The sequence below is a fragment of the Juglans microcarpa x Juglans regia genome, chromosome 2D (assembly GCF_004785595.1).
Source record: "Juglans microcarpa x Juglans regia isolate MS1-56 chromosome 2D, Jm3101_v1.0, whole genome shotgun sequence".
Lineage (NCBI taxonomy): Eukaryota > Viridiplantae > Streptophyta > Magnoliopsida > Fagales > Juglandaceae > Juglans > Juglans microcarpa x Juglans regia.
In genome coordinates, this window is record NC_054596.1 from 22,336,022 (window position 1) to 22,352,946 (window position 16,925).

At 38.3% G+C, this 16,925-nt stretch overlaps 1 protein-coding gene across 2 annotated transcripts; it reads left to right on the forward strand.

Annotated features, from left to right (window-relative positions):
* Nucleotides 1-716: 716 nt before the first annotated feature.
* LOC121250577 (putative E3 ubiquitin-protein ligase RING1a) lies at nucleotides 717-14,905 on the forward strand. Of its 2 annotated transcripts, XM_041149720.1 has the most exons (10): nucleotides 719-1,179; nucleotides 1,318-1,360; nucleotides 3,711-3,769; nucleotides 11,478-11,559; nucleotides 11,650-11,770; nucleotides 11,881-11,922; nucleotides 12,424-12,945; nucleotides 13,162-13,266; nucleotides 14,098-14,325; nucleotides 14,575-14,905. In XM_041149720.1, exons 1-10 carry the CDS (start codon nucleotides 855-857, stop codon nucleotides 14,605-14,607), a joined length of 1,560 nt encoding a protein of 519 aa, XP_041005654.1. In that variant the 5' UTR covers nucleotides 719-854; the 3' UTR covers nucleotides 14,608-14,905. The 2 variants fall into 2 exon arrangements, with proteins under 2 accessions (XP_041005655.1, XP_041005654.1); XM_041149721.1 differs by lacking the exon at nucleotides 14,575-14,905 and having other exon boundaries at nucleotides 717-1,179; nucleotides 14,066-14,199.
* The last annotated feature ends 2,020 nt before the right edge of the window (nucleotides 14,906-16,925 follow it).

The following is a 16,925-nucleotide window of genomic DNA, read 5'->3' on the forward strand; positions in this document are numbered from 1 at the left end:
AGATTTTGATTTCTCATAAGGTGCCTGTAGAGTCCTTAAAGCAACATCTGCCGATCCCTGGTCAACATCGTTTATGGTTAAGACTAGGATGAAATTTGATCGTCTTTGAGCCTCCAACTTTTGTTCTTGATTAATGACAATATTCTTGGCAAATGCTTCCGTAATTGTTCATCTTTGAATCCCCAACTTTTGTTTTTGATTAATAAAAATATCGTTGGCAAATGCTTCCGTAGTTGTTTGTCTTTTATAAATCTAAAAATTTCACCTCTGACTATGAAATATGAATGCTCCAACCGTTCCTATTAATCATTATTCTGATCCTGAAGGCTAATACAATTGGACCGAAATCCTATGATATTATCCCATATTAATATATACAGAGCATATGCTTGCTTTAAATATTCTAATTTATTCAAAGCAATAGCATCGAAGGCATGACACGACCAGTTAAGGCCATAACGCATCGTCGGTAGAAGGGACGAGTAGACTGGTGCATACTAGGGGTGGATCTCTTTGCCCAACCCAAGATCCAATTAGGAACATTTTTAACTACAACAACTTAAATATTCACCATCACCATGTGATGCTTTTTCTTGGCTTTGCCGCAACATGTTTGATTCCGAGCACCCACCCGTATTGTATTTGTATTTTGTATACAATTGCGAGAAGATACTTGTATATACGTGCGTATATATATTTATATAAAGTGAAAAGCTAGCCCATACAATCTCCCATCTCATTCTTCTTCCTACTTCCTCCTTTCTCTCGCTGTTCTCTCTTTCCAACAAAAACGCTCGCACGAAAAGGAAACAATAAAAAAGCTCTCTTCTCTCTGTCGCTCTCTGTTGCTATCAATGCCTGCGCAGAACCGTTCTCTGTCAGAGAATCTGGACGATGAAGAGCCTCATCACCAGCATACCGAGCAATCTCGGTCCGAACCAGAAGACGAAGATGATGTAGAAGAAGAAGGAGAAGGACAAGAAGAAGAACAGCAAGACGAAGAAAAAGAAGTCGAGGAAGAAGATGAAGAAGAAGTGGGAGGAGGAGGAGGAGAAGAAGAAGAAGAAGAAGAAGAAGAAGGAGAGGAAGGAGATGATGATGAAGCGGAGGTTAAGCAACCTCATCAACAACAAATGCTACATAAAAAAAAAGATGAAGATGATGAAGATGAAGCAGAAGGTTAAGTATCTTAACTCTCTGTCTATCTTCTGCTTCATTTATTTTACATACGTGTTCCGTCTGGTCTGAAATTTTATTTTTGTCATCTGGGTCCTGCTTTGTTTTCGTGATTAGCTCAAGCTATTGCTGTATTTTCAGATTCTGAGGGCAGCCCATCTTCTATCTCCCAAGAAAAAGCCGAGTACTCACTCTCTACCTCTCTCTCATTGTTTTGACTTTCCTCTGTTTCTTGTTTAATGTGTGATTCGTTTTATGATCGTGTATGTTGTTTTGGCAGCTGGATGGTGGCAGATTTTTCTCTCTTTCGAACACTTACGTTTGGATATTTAGGCTCTTTTTTTTTTGTTTATTTGCTGTTTTCGTTTTGGGTATCGTTAACTGGGCGACAATGTATGTTAAAAGAACATGAATGTTTTTTAATTTCGCATCGCTCTCTGTGTTTTGGTTCTACTTGGTGTAATGCGTTAGAGACTGTTGCATGTCGCGATCTGTTTCTTGCTTGTGCACTAGTTACTGGGCCATCTAGTTATCATGAAGCTAAAATCTGAAAGTATATGAAAGCGTTTTGTTAACTCGTTAGAATTAAAGGTTTATGTCTTAATTGATCGTATACTGTTGGAATGATGCCTATTTGTTAGTATGCTGGGACGAACTCCAACTATGTGTTTGCTTGTACCAAAATTTCTCTTTTTGCAGAGCATTCTTGTAATTAATTACCTTTTCAGAAGCACTTCCATGTCGTTGATTGGTTTAATGAGGTTAATTTAGATTTGGAATGTGATATTTCTGTACCATATATAATGCTTGAATCCAAATTTGCATTTATACAATATACATATATTCTATTGTTTCTTCATTGTATTTGAAGTGCTTAATTTGTATTCAAATCTGCATCATTTGGATTTGGATAGTCAAGATGTAAGGAATTTGTTGCTGTTTATCCAAGTAATAGATGCCCCTCGGTAATGTGATTATATATGTATTTGAATTGCCTGGTATGTACAATTTTTTTTCCATTTTGTCTGCTTAATATATATTGTTTTTTTTGGAATTGTAGAGCAGAATGCATTGTAGGAAGCACCTGGCTTTTGACTATATCAGTCTTGGGAATATATGCATTTTATTGTGGTGATGACACCATGATACAAGAAAGAAATGTAGGAGGAAGGTAATGAACGATTTGGTGGCATCTGAATGAATCATTGATTCTTGGGTGATCCCTCTGAATCAAAGGTCGGGATTGAACCTTATGGCCTTCTTCTACTGCCAGATTGGGGTGCTATTACATTTACTTGGGAAATGAGTTGTAGACCGTCAGTACCATCTTTAGAGGGGACAAGCTATAGGGCCTTTTGCATTCCACTATAGGATGGATAATATCAAAATTGTTACCTTGTCTGCCACCAACTCAAAATCAATGCTACTTCTCACTTTTTTATGGTCTCATATGACATCCCTTTGATTTGACACTCTCTCGTGCCGATTATGATCTTAATTCTGATGATAGATTCATGGTATTTGTTAAGATGCCAATATTCTCATGGTATTCAAAGTTCAAGCGACTTTTCTAACTTCGAAAGTGGAAACAAGCATCTCTACCTTTCTATCTTTGATGTCCAGACCCTTATGGCTTCCATCTTAAATGGCATAAGAACTATTTCTGATGTAAAGCTTGCTTCCCACCGTTTTTAGTTGGGCATGAATGGGGCCAAAGTTTTGAAAGTTAAACGACTTAAATTGAAGAAGTTGATTTAAGCAAGGATGTAGTGAGTGGATATCTTTAGGGGTTTTTGTGCTAATGTTGATGTTTGGAACAGCACTCATGATCCACAAAAAATGGGCTGGAAGCAAAGATCAGGATGTTAGTTCAGTTGTAACTGATGATTTAATTTCACCTTTGATGATTGGATTGATCATAAGCTCATGAGAACCTTTTTAATATTCCTCAATCACAGCTATTGACAATCTTCTATGTACTGCAGCCTTATAAGTAAATGATTTGAGTTACGAATGACAGCATAGAAGCTAATCTTAAGAACAAAACTTGAGAAGTTTGTGAGATATGCGCCATACATGGTTGACATGAGGGAAGATGCCAACCAATGTCAAGATTGCCAGTTCCTCCCTTTAACCTAGGGGCTTTAGTGAGAAAGAAAGGGAAGAAGATGAATCCTTTCCTTGAAAAAAACCTCACAATGTTTGGATGGATTACCAGGAGGCTGGAGGCAATGGCTGCATCTCGCACCCCATTATCAAGAAGCCATTAGTTTTCTGACTTTTAGAAGCTTATATCAATTAGTTATGTCTAGGAGTGTACTGAAAATCTAGCCATATTGCTAACACATAATTTCTTTAAAGAAAGGTTACTTTGTTTCTGCATTTTATCGATAAAGCTAAGAGATTTACATTCTCTTGATTCAAAAGGTTTGTGTGTACTATAATCAATCAAGTAGCCTGTATGAATTCTTAGTGTATTGCTGATTAACCAGGTGCGAAGTACTGATTCTACGTGCTTGTGTTTTCTCTTGCAGATTTGTTTTTGTACGACTGACGGACATTCGTAAAGATGTGCAGTGTCCTATCTGTCTTGGTATGTTTTGCTCTCAACATTGTGTGGTTAAAAATTATTCTGAGTTATATTGGTGTGTTTTTCCACTTGACACCTACGAAAAATAAGTTTTGTTTCCACTAGAAACAATATGCTAGTTGGACACTTTTGCCCATAGAAAGGTTTGTATATGGAAAGAAAAAATTGGAAATCAGGGAATATCACTTAGACATTATACTACTTATCAAAAAAATGTTTAAGACATTATACCAAGTAGCAAGAGGTCATATTATAAGTTGCTGCATTTTCTTTATTTTCTGCCATTGTTGTTTTTTTTGGGTAAACTTATGTCATTGTTACTGGAATCAGAACCTATAAGTGTTGTTTAAAATAATGTTTAATGTACTGTAACAATCATAATCATACCAAAATTTTCCTGTCTTAGATCATCCACAAAAAGTCATGCTCAGCGTCAATGGCAGGAGTGGTTATTTGGTGTTTTTGTTTTCCTGTTACAATGTTAATAATGAATGTTACATATGAAGCCAGTGGCCATTTGTTTCCATTCCTATTTAAGACGCCTATTTTCATTTGTTGATGATGGGTGACCATATGGTACCCACCATCTGTCTCATCCCTTTGCTCTATCTCGATTCAAAAGCACTTTGCAAAAATCTCAAATTGAATGCAGTAGTTTATTCACATGTATCTCAAACTCTTTTCTTTTGTAAATAATAAAAATTCATTAAAAAAAAAATCAAAAGGCACAATCCAAGTACACAAGATGTATACAAGAAAGACACCTATCTAGAAAGGGAAGAAGACACAAGAAAATAATGGAAACTAAGCCCATTAAAGTTCATAGAATCTGTCCAAAAGGAGGAGAGTATTGAAAAGAATGTCCTAAGACTCGAAATTTTTATCATTTCTCTCTCCAAATACACCATAAGTAGGGGCCATTTCCCAAAATTCTGCAATTTGTAGGCAGCCACCTATCCCCTCTCCAAGAGTAAAAAAGATCCACTTCTTTCTAGGCATGACCCAAGCCAAACCAACCTAGCTTAAAAAACCACTCTATGAAGCACTAGTCATCTCTCAACTGAATAAGAGGTGATCTATGGACTCCTCACTCTTCTTACATATGCATCACCAATCAATCACAACATGTTTTATTCTTAGATTATCCATGGTGAGAAACTTTCCTAGAGAGGTCATCCAAGCAAAGCAGCTCTCAAAGCTACCTTAGATTGCCATATATTCTTCCTAGGAATTTGAGTACTATCATGGGAAATAAGCGCCTTATAGAAAGAACAATCATTGAACATCCCTTTCTTGGAAGGAGCCCAAAGGAGGTTATCTTCGCCTCCTTGTCTCAAAGTAATGGAGTTTATTGGATTAAGAAGGCAGTATAGGCTTTTACCTCGTGATCATGAGCTTCTCAAATAAGGCTAACATGTCATTGGTGGAAATCACTAGATATCTCCAGATTTTCTACAATAAAAGAGTCCTTAACATGAAGAACACCAGACATTTGGAAAAGCTTCCTTGAGAGTCCTAACACATCATACATTGTGCCAGAATCAAATCTTGTCTCTGTCCCCCATTTCAAATATCCGTATCTCAAACTCTAACCAAAACTAACTTGGCAAGGAATCATATGGTCAGTTTACATGTGAATGAGTGAGAGGCCAACTAGGATGTGACTTGATAGTGAGAAATAATGCGGTGACTACTGAATTAGCAAACATGTGGCCTTGCCAGAATAAAAATGTTGATGAAGATTGCTGTAACTAATTGCATATTTGCTAGAATGTGGCTTACTCCACGTACTTTGATGGGATAATAAACTTAGTCAAAATTTGATATGAAGCACTTTGCCGTTTTGGTTGCAAGTCTAGTTGCACTCATTCTCCTACCTCCTCATTGTGAATGAGTCATCAAAAAGCAATCCTCAAAGGTAGAATAACGATTTATACTTCTTTTTCGCATCGTTTCACTTGTTTTCAAATTATTATTACATTTAATAAGTCTCTTTGTCCTACTCATCTCTCTTGATAATGACCAAATCTGGTGATTCTCACTGGAGATAACCTCTTTGTCATCCTTATTTCCTATGGATATTTTCCTTACCAGGAGTACCTCTTTCTGAATCATGGGCCTTTGTATGTTGGTTTTTAATTGAATAAAAATTGTTTGAGGTTTAGATGGAGGAGGGAATCATAGTGGTCCATATCACAGAGAGGAGTAACGGTAGGAGATGCAGCCAATGGGTATATTGATGCAGGTTGAAGAAAGTAAGGGCTATATGAAGTTTTCTCGAGTTGGAAACGAAGTATTTAATATTCAGTTGGTTTTCATTGGAATTTATGGCCCTAATGTTGATTCGGAGAGAAGGTCGTTGTGGGAAGAATTGGCGGAGCTTCTTAGTTGGTGGGAGTTACCAAGCTATATAGGGGGGACTAACTCATTTCCCCAGTGAAAGATCGGGTGTATCCCACATCACTCCTGCCATGTGGGAGTTTTCTAATTTCATTTTGGAGCAGGAGCTTATGGATATTCCATTAACTGGAGGTACGTTTACTTGGTTTGTGACAACCGAGAATTCCCATCTTGGTTGAGGATTGATAGATTTTTGTTAACTCTTGATTGAGAGTTACATTATCCAGATGTAACTCAAAAGAGACTACCCAGGCTATGCTTTGATCATTTCCCCATCATTCTAGACTGTAGAGGCATTCAAGGGTGTAGAAGGTATTTTAAATTTGAGAATATGTGGCTTAAATCTGACGGTTTTGTAGACAGGGTTAGACAATGGTGGTTTACTTCCAATTTCCAAGGCTCTCCAAGCTTCATAATGGTAAGAAAGTTAAAAGTGCTGAAACAGATCTAAAGCAATGGAATGTACAAGTTTTTGGCAATGTGATACAACAGAGGCGCTTTCTTTTGGAGGAGCTGCAGGGCTTGAAGGGGAGGAGGAGGCATGAAGTCTCTCTGAATCTGAGAGAACCCGCAAAAGCCAGGTATTCATAGAACAGAGTAACATTGTTGGAGGAGATCTCTTGGTGACAAAAATCAAGGGCACTATGGCTCAAGGAGGGAGATAAGTGCATGAAGTTCTTCCGTAGGGTGGCTAATTCTCATACGAGGAATAAAACTATTGATATGTTGGTGGTAGATGGTGCAGTGTCCTCGGTTCAATTAGTCATCAAGAACCACATTACACAGTATTAACAACACCTACTATCTGATCAACACACTTGGAGCCCGAAAGTGGATGGTTTAACTTTTTTAACGTTAGATTAGCAGTGCGCAAGGTGGCTAGAGAGGCCTTTTGAGGATGATGAAGTGGGTAAAGTAATCTGTGGCATGGCTGGTGACAAGGCTCCAAACCCTGACGGTTTTACCATGGGTTTCTTCTAAGCTTATTTGGAAGTGATCAAGGGCGACCTTATGCTAGTCTTTCAAGATTTTCTTACTAATGCCAGTTTTGAAAAAAGCGTTAATGCTACTTTCCTAGCACTCATTCCTAGAAAGATGGGGTCTGTGGATGTTATAGACTATCGTCCCATTAGCCTTGTGAATGGGGTTTTCAAGATCCTTTCGAAAGTGTTAGCGAATTGATTGGGTATGGTGATGGAAAGGTAATTTCGAAGCCATAGAATGCCTTTGTCAAAGGTAGACAAATTCTAGATTCGGTCATAATTGCAAATGAAGTTTTGGATGGTTGACTCAAATCTAGAGAACCCGGGTTACTTTGCAAATTAGACATGGAGAAAGCCTATGATCACGTCAACTGGAAGTTCCTACTTAATTTGCGTGCAAGATGTGTCTTTGGGAAGACATGACAGAAATGGGTAGAGTTTTGCATCTCTACAATTCGATTCTCTATCTTAGTGAATGGCTCTCCGGTGGGTTTATTTGATTCCTCCCGTGGTTTGAGACAAAGTGACCCGCTCTCTCCTTTACTTTTTTTTATTCGTCATAGAAACTCTTAGTAAGATGATTGTGAGTCTTGTGGAATGTGGCTATATCTGTGGTTTTGCGGTAGGGAATGGTGATTATGGTTCCATGGATATTTCTCACTTGCTTTTTGCTGACGATACTCTTATCTTTTGTGCAGCAAATTTCGAGAATATCCAATCTTTGAGGGCTCTACTTCTTAGTTTTGAAGCTGTCTCCGGCTTGAGAGTTAATCTCTCTTAAGTTTGAATTGGTTCTGGTGGGGGCCGTCCTTGACGGAGTTTTGCCTCTCTATTGGGCTGGAAGGTATCATCTTTACCCTCGAAGTATCTTGGCTTACTATTGGGTGCTCCCTTTAAATTGGAGAGGATTTGGAATGGGGAAAAGGTGGAGCGCAAATTGGCTTCTTGGAAGGGGTTGTACTTGTCTAAAGGTGGTAGGCTCACTTTGATTAAAAACACTCTTTCTAACTTACCCACCTATTTTCTGTCCTTGCTCTCGCTCCCAATAAAGGTTGCGAACCATATAGAGAAGCTACAACGGAACTTCTTGTGGAGTGGATTGGGGGAAGAGTTCAAATTCCACTTGGTTAATTGGTCACTTTATGTATCCCACTTTCTAGGGGTGGTTTGGGGATTCAGAACTTGATGAAATTCAACCAAATCCTGTTGGGTAAATGGTTGTGGAGGTACCAGAATGAAAGGGGGGGTCCTATGGAAGTCCGTTATAGATTCATAGTTTGGGGAGGCTTGGGGAGGATGGGGCTCAAATAAGCTACGTGGCACATATGGGGTGGGTTTGTGGAAATACATTAGGAGACACTGGGAAATCTTCCGAAGACATGAACATATTGTGGTGGGTGACAACTCTTGAGTCGGATTTTGGTATGACAAATGGTGGGGGTGAACGTAGCCTCCATTTTTGAGATTGCACAAGACAAGGATGCAACGATAGCCAATCTCTTGGTCTTTTTCTGGTGGCTCCGCTCAATGAAATGTAGAATTCATTAGGGCAGCCCAAGACTAGGAGCTGGAGACTATCTCAGAGTTCTATGAGGCGTTGTATTCCTTAAGCATGACAGAGGGTACCATAGATAAGATGAGCTGAAGCTCCTCCAAAAAAGGTAAATTCACGGTCAAATCATTTTACCAAGTTCTAACAAGCCTTGGAATGACCATGTTCCCATGGAAAAGTATATGGCAGACGAAAGCTTCTTCAAAAGCAGTTTTTTTCGCATGTACAACATCTTTAGACAAGATCCTCACCACAATAATTTAAGGAAATCGGGTAATGGTGTTGGACTGGTGTTGTATGTGTAAGAAGAAAGGTGAATCAATAGATCATTTGTTTTTGCATTGCTAGGTGGCCAAGACCATGTGGGATGATTTTTTCACGAGAATTGAATTGTTATGGGTCATGCCTCTTAGACTTGTGGACTTCCTTACAAGTTGGAGAGGCCTTCGAGGCAACTCACAAGTGGCAGCGATTTGGAGAATGGTTCCTACATGTATGTGTTGGTGCATTTGGTGGGAGAGGAATGATAGGAGCTTTGAAGACCGTGAGAGAACAATGGATGAACTTAAAGTTTTTTTTTTCTTTTTTTAAAAAAAAAAAAAACTTTGTTCTTATGGGTGGGGGCTATTGTTTGTAATGGGCTAAATGTCTATGATCTCCTACTTACAGTTGTAAACTCTAATTAGATTATTCTCATGTATACTCCCTGTATACTTGGACTTTGCCTATTTCTATGAATAAAACTTCTTGATTACCTATAAAAAAAAAATGTTGGAGGTGGCAGTCAGCGAGAATCTTTGGTATGCTAGAATGAAGAGGCCCTAGTAGATGGCTTGGTTTTTGCCATGAAATCCAGCGATTTTTGCCTTGTTCCACTCTTTCCTTGGGGTAGATATAAATATGAAGAGTTTGTACAAGCTTTCACGTCTTGGGGGGTATCAAGGGGAGATGATGAAACAAAAAGACCATTTGTTGCCCCAATGGTCAAGCAGTCGTATGCGGTGGCTTTGGGTGGACTAGGTCAAGCCTTGGCAAGTCATTTTTTCTAACAGGAGCAAAATGGGTAATAAGGAAGGTGAAGTACCACAGGCATGGATAGAAAATGAAGGCTGCAGAAGATGATTGACTTGTTTGTAGCTCGAGTCCAGATTTTATGCAACGGGAGAAGGCAATGGTGTTCTTGATGGTGGCACTGCTGAAAGTGAGATGAGCAGTGTACTATAAGAAAATTCAGTTGATTGAAATGCAAAAGGATGTTATCTGTTCATTAAGGAAGGTGGACTTGAGCTTGGGCTTGGGCTTGGGCTTTGCTGAAAGTGTATTGGTGCAACCCACTGAGAAGGAGCCCATAGGCAATAAAGTCACCCCTCTTCAGACAAAGGGAATAGTAAAGTTGCAGGAAACTCCTTGCCGAGAGTTTGTACACCTCTGGGATTAGTCAGAACTTTGTCCTGGACACAGTGCCAATAAAAACAAATGGATTAATAAAGGCTGGCATATTTATATTGAAAGATGGGAAACAAGGCCCAAGGGAGAGGAGTGGGCCAAGAATTTGTAAGCTTGACGAAGGAAAAAACAAAAGTAGACTCGACTTGATTACCCAACAAAACTGGCCCAAGAATGATGGCAGGTCAAAAGCGGATTCGGGTCTGATACGTTCAACATGGGTTTTTCGTCTGGTCTTGATGCTGGGACACCTGAAGCTTTGAAACCTCAGTCAGGGGTGAACCAGAAAGCATTGCTGGTGGGTGGAGCGCCTTCGATTAGTGTACCATTGGATGCTTTGTCAGTTTGGTTCGATCTCAGCAAACAGGCCCTCTCAAACTGAGGACTGAACTGGTTGGCCTAAAGAAAATCTGCACCTAAGACCGGACCAAACTGAGCCAACAAAAGGGGCTCTAACCAATCAGTTCAGGCCAGTTTGCTCGGTCCATCGGGATTTTGAACACCCCTAGTTTTTTTTGGGCCGGGGGGGGGGGGGGGGGGGGGGGACTGTTTGTGGCATAGGAAAGCTCTTTTTAAGTTTCACTGTGAATTCATGAGGGAATTGGCCAATACTGGTGAGGATTTATAATGAGAATCAAGAAAAAGCTAGTTATATCCACCTTTCGCAGTGAAAACTGAATGTTATATTTGAAGGAAGGGCTGTGGAGATTGGTTATATTGGAGGTAAAATTTTCAACTGAGGGAATGCACGGTCATGATTTTCCATCTCTATATATGTACATAGTAGTTAGTACCCTTCAATAATCATGCTTATTGTCTGTGAGTCAAGTAGAAGATAAGATGAACATGCTTTATCTGAAATTCTGAGTTTGTGGGTTATCATTCAAACAATGTTCAAAGTGCTATTGTAGTGAAGAAATTTGAACTTCCACGAAAAGGGAGAAAAAAAAAAGAACAAGGGTGTCTTTAGGTTAAAGGGGATTTCTAGTTTTATTTCACCTTCACATGGATTTCTTATTTGACTTGTTGAATAATTAAGACTACTAGTTTATCAACTTGGAGTCCCTTTTGTATTCTAGAAGTTTTGATTGAATTCGGAAGCTATGCTCACATTTGTTGACTGTGGAACTGGGAAGACAGCATATTTTTGTCAACCAGCCAGTTCTGGTTCAACCATGACCTCTGCAGCTCATTGTATCCTCTCCCTCCACACCCCCCCCCCCCCCCCCCCCCCCCCCCCCCCCCCCCCCAACAAAAAAAAGAAAGAAAAAAAACATTGTTTTTTTCAATCTGGTAAAAGAATCATCAATCATATCTGTTGCCTGGACAGGGATTATTAAAAAAACCCGAACTGTAATGGAATGCCTTCACCGCTTTTGCCGGGAATGCATTGACAAATCAATGCGAATGGGGTGAGTAACATTGGTCCGTTCAAGTCTCATCTTTATTTGATTCATGCATCCTGATTTACTCAACATGCGTTTTTGTTCCTTACTTTTCAGGAATAATGAGTGTCCTGCTTGCCGCACACATTGTGCCAGTAGACGCTCTTTGAGAGATGATCCAAACTATGATGCCCTAATTGCAGCTCTATATCCAGATATTGATAAGTATGAGGCAGAGGTATGGTTGATTGGTATTAGCCAGGTGGTTGACTGTATCTGATAGTTTTTATTTATTTATTTTCTTTTGGTTTTCAAATCAACCACTAACTTCTGAGAATCTAATTTCAGGAATTGGCATTTCATGAAGAGGAGAGGACACGTAATAAGCAGGTCAGGGTCACACAACCATGCATATAATGATCCAAACATGATTTTTGCCATTTATCACACGCATCAATCATTCTCATAGAACTATGGCTGCTGACTATGTTGAGAATTTCAGTTCTGGAACATGAGAAGTGTTCTACTGTTCTTGTAATGGATGCTGTGCTCATTAAATTCCTTATTCTTCTCTCTGTCTCTCTCTACACAGACATACATGTAGATATTTTTGCGCGCGCGCGCGCGCACACATACACACACACATATATGTATGCATATAATCTATTGACAAGATTATGTGAGGAATGTCTTGACGTAAATACCAACCTTACCAAACATTTATTGGCCACTGTTTACATTACTTTTTATGCTTACCTTCTGATAATGTGATTTTACAAGTGAGCATTCTTTACCAGATAAATAGACTCAAAAAGGCATCACGTTGTTTCAGGATAGGTGGATTAGCGCTGGATTTGTTATCAATGTGCTGTTTAATGCTTTTTTGAACAGATACAAGCGTCGATTGCCCAAATTTTTCAACGACAATCAGAAGCTTTAGTTAAGAGACGCACGGGTAAAGATACAGCAGGTCCATTTATGACAAGATTGCAGCGCAGTAGTCGGATTGCTCATTCAAGGAGACGAAACTGCCGAGGCATTGAACTTCAAGGATCTGAGGATAATGAAGACGAAAATGATAACAAGGATTCATCCTCTGCTGATGAACGATGTACAGAGGTCAGGCAAAAAAGGCGCAAGAGACGGGCAGGAATCAGGTCATCTCTGCCTTCCTCATCAGCAGCCAATTCAGATGTTGGGTGCACTGAAAATGATTTAGATGTCAGCAGAGAAAACAGAGGAATATCTCCTGGGCTTGTTTGGAACTCTGAAATGCTTGCTTGGGGCCGGGCTGGTACCCGGAGTCACACAAGGTACGGGAATGCTAGCAGCTGCAGCAGTAAGAGTGCCCAAAACGCCCGCTTGTCCAAGTTGGTTGATTATCTCCGGAGCTTAGAGGAGAACAATGACGAGGTATAGAAGGGTTCGTTGCACTGTATGTTTGACTTGGGTTCATTGGCGTTAAGTTCCACTTGGAGATTGCTAAATAATACATCCGCCGAGTGATGGAATAAAATTTATGAAGTCATTGCCTTTCACTGAGCACCTCAGTAACCCAATTTGGGCCACCACTGCTTTTATCTTTTATATTAATATCCTCCATTGTTCAAGTCTCTTCTTTGTTTGCAGTCAGATGTTCATCTCATGCTTATTTCTCTGGACAAGGAAACACCAAGTTTGCAGCAGCCACACCTTTGCTGTCGGCCAAGTTTGTCTGTTAAACACCTATGTGAAGTAAGCTTTATGTCGCAGTACCTTATTAGACTGCTAGTTTGTAGAAGTAAATTTTTGTGTTGCGATTCTGAAAGACTTTTGCTACTTGGAGATTGGAATTAATTCTTGACAATGAAGTTATTCTTTTTCTTTTGGACAAATAAAAACAACTTTATTAGGAAGTATGCTCAAGTTCACAGGAAGTACATTTTCTCCTAAAGAAATTCAGAGGAAGCTGAACCCCGTCAAAACCTATGCTTTTTATTAGAAGAATTTTCCTTGTCTGAGTATCACTATAGTTCCCTCATTTCATTTTTATGTCATGCATTCTGTAGTTGCTATTGTAGATCACCTCTTAGAAACAAAGGAAATGGTGTTACATGTAATGCAGGTCAAAGGTTTAGTGGGATACGTTTGGGTCCAGGATACAGTTGACCTGAATTGGTTGCAATGAATATATAAATAGACATGGATACCAGCCGTGTCTATCAGACACAAGCTTTGAAGCTTTTGCAGCTGTAGTATTGTCCAGAACTAGCCACAAAGTAATTCATGGCTTCTAGCTCACTGCCTGACTATGAAATTCTGAGTTAAGCTAGACCTATAGTATAATTCTCTTCTGATGCTTATTATTTTTAATTTTGAGGATGGCTCTGGTCCACCTGTGGAATTTGGACCTGCTCAACCTTTGACATGAATTGATCTTTTTTAATTTTGCTGTGTTACCACTTCTGGATGCGTTCTTCACAGGGAAATGTCAGTCAATGCTTGTTCTCTTTGACATTACATTATATTTTGCTGTCACCCCTAACTCTTGTAGTGCTTGTATATTTTGTTATGCAAATGATGCAGTACATTGCTCGCCGGACGCCTTTACAAGCTGACGACATTGAAATATGGGCCCTAAAAGGGCAAGACACTTTGGGAGGGTTTAAATCCAATAGCATTTTGGAAAATGCAGATGATCTAGATCCTGTGCCCATGCTGGTTGATCCATGCAAGGACCAGCTACAACTTCTGCAACAGCATGAAGATTTGGGAAGGCTTAAAGCCACATACATTTCCAGCATGAACCATTTGGTAAGAAGCTTTTTCATACTTTTCATATGGCACTTTGTTTTACAAATACTGATCAAACCCATTCATATATTTCTGAAACATTGCAAATCCTCCCAGATTTTTATGATGAAACTATACTTCATTTTCGAATGACACCAGATATTTATTTTATTATAAGAAGAATTGACTTTTGATGCTCTCGAAAACTGTTAGAATTCCCTTGCATTGATAGTTCAAACAATCCCTAAAATTATACTCCTGCTCTTTCAGATTTTAGCATACCGGCCGAAGCAGACTGGTTAATTTTACAAGACTTGCCAGCGTTCTAGAATCGTAGAAGTTCATCTCATTTGCTGTTGATAAGAGAGCTAGTAGTAGATGATAGTCATAGAGATGTCACGGGATGAATTGAACTTATTTGAAGGATTTTTCCAGTTGCATTGTTGATAATGTAAATCTATCCCGATTAATAATTTTAAGAAATCAACACATAACAGCTTTCTTTATTATTATACAGTTTTCTTTTTGTTTTTTGAGATTTCATTTGATAGTTACGGGACATTTTATTGCATACGCGTGCTTGTTTATTGATGCCATTTTTGACATAATCTTGCAAATTTTTCCTAGTAGAAAGTAGCACGATATAAGGTCTTGCAACTTTGCTGTAAAACAACTGGCCAAGCAAATCTTTTTAAGTATCAATGGAATGATGATGGCATAGAAGAAAAATGATGAAATGCTTCCAATAACCGCGCAGTGAAAATTATGGCCAAGCAACTCCTTTGTTGCAACTTGCTAGTGTTGGTTTCATGTAAAAAAAAAAATATTACATCTACTCGGACTAGGATTTGCATAACTGTGATTTGTGAAAAGGTGCTCCCTTTTCTGCATGGGCAAGATAGCAATTTAATAAACTAAAGGGTAGTACAAGTACTGGTAGGGAGACCCCAAACAAGTTAACGTATGTCGAAAAATAAAAAAAACAGCTATAAAAAATGGCTCTAGGTAGATTGGGCTGATCTCGAGTTTCTTAGCCACTAATTGGGTGATGTTTGACGCAATAGAGTGGATCCTTGTTGTTGATGTAGTTGTTGAACAGTAGTCTTACGTTGTTGGATGGAAAAGAATGAAATGCCAGGAAAGACGGAACGCAAAAGACAGTTAAATTGCGAGGTGTAAATTGGTCGGTCTGGTCTAATTATTATTATTATTTTTTAAATTAAATAAATTAATAAAAATATTTTATTTAAATTACTAAATTAAATAAATAAATTATTAATGTGTGTATTATATAACTAACTCATTAAAAAAGTATTTTATATGTTCAATGATAATAAATTAGATAAAAATTACATAATTAATTATACAATTATTATATAAAATAATATATTTAAAATATTTAAAAATTAAAAATATTTATATTTCCAATTCGGCCGGTCTGATCCGAGGAAATCCCACCCCGGGACCGGACCGAAGACCGAAAGTTGAGAAATTCTTGGGCCGAGACCGACTGGTCCAAGCTTCAGTCTGGTCCGGTCCGGACTGACCGGCTTTCACCCCTAGTTAAATTGCAGCGAAGTGCGTCCCACACGTCTATTGAAGAAAATTGAGTAATACAATAATTTGAAAATGAATGCGACTTTGAAGTGTGTAGAACATTATCTTTAAGGTGATAATTGCCCATCTCGAAAAAGTTGCTACTGGGTTACAAACAATTAATCTCTAGGATACAACAAAGTCACAAATTGCAGACAATAATTCTAAAATTTTCTTTCAGAGTTTCTTTGCAAAATTGTATATGCGACTAAAAATAATGGGAGAATAAAATGCTTATATTTGTGGATTACATATTTTATTTATAAAGAATGGAATGACATCTTGTGAAAGGACACAACATATAACTTATAACATGTCTCAAGCTAATATGTCTATATTTTATATTATAGACTTTACTATAAGCCTCAGATATATTAACTTGACTATCACAGTATAAAGAAATGACTTATATCGGTTGTGGCCATAACTTTATTTCAAATAGCAAATTTTTCAATCATTCTACCTCTTTGCCCGTTGTCACGAAAGCCACCAATTCAAATTCCATTGTAGAATGTGGAATACACGTCTGTTTCTTAGAGGCCCATGAAACAACTTAACTACCAAGAGTGAAAACCCAACCAGCATAACCTTGTGATTACTTGCATTAGTAATCTAATTAGCATTACAATATCCTTCTACTACAACAAAAAAACTGGTATAATACAATTCTAATGAACTAGTTCTTTTAAGGTATTCAAAGACTCTACAAATTACCTTCCAATGTTTCGTACTAGGATTACCTGTTTATTTAGAAAGTTTGCATACTACAGAAATATCTAGCCTAATGCAATGCATTACATTACTATTAATTGCACTAGCATATTTTAAATGAGCAACTACTTTGCTAGCATTTAATTTAAATGAAGAATTGTATGAGATGTTTGCTTCTTTAATTTCTAAATGTTGAAATTTAAAAAACATTTTCTCAACGTAATGAAATTGACATAAAGCATAGCTCCCACTATGTTTCTTTACTTTAACACCTAAGATAGTGTCAACTTCATTAAGATCCTTCATTTTGAACT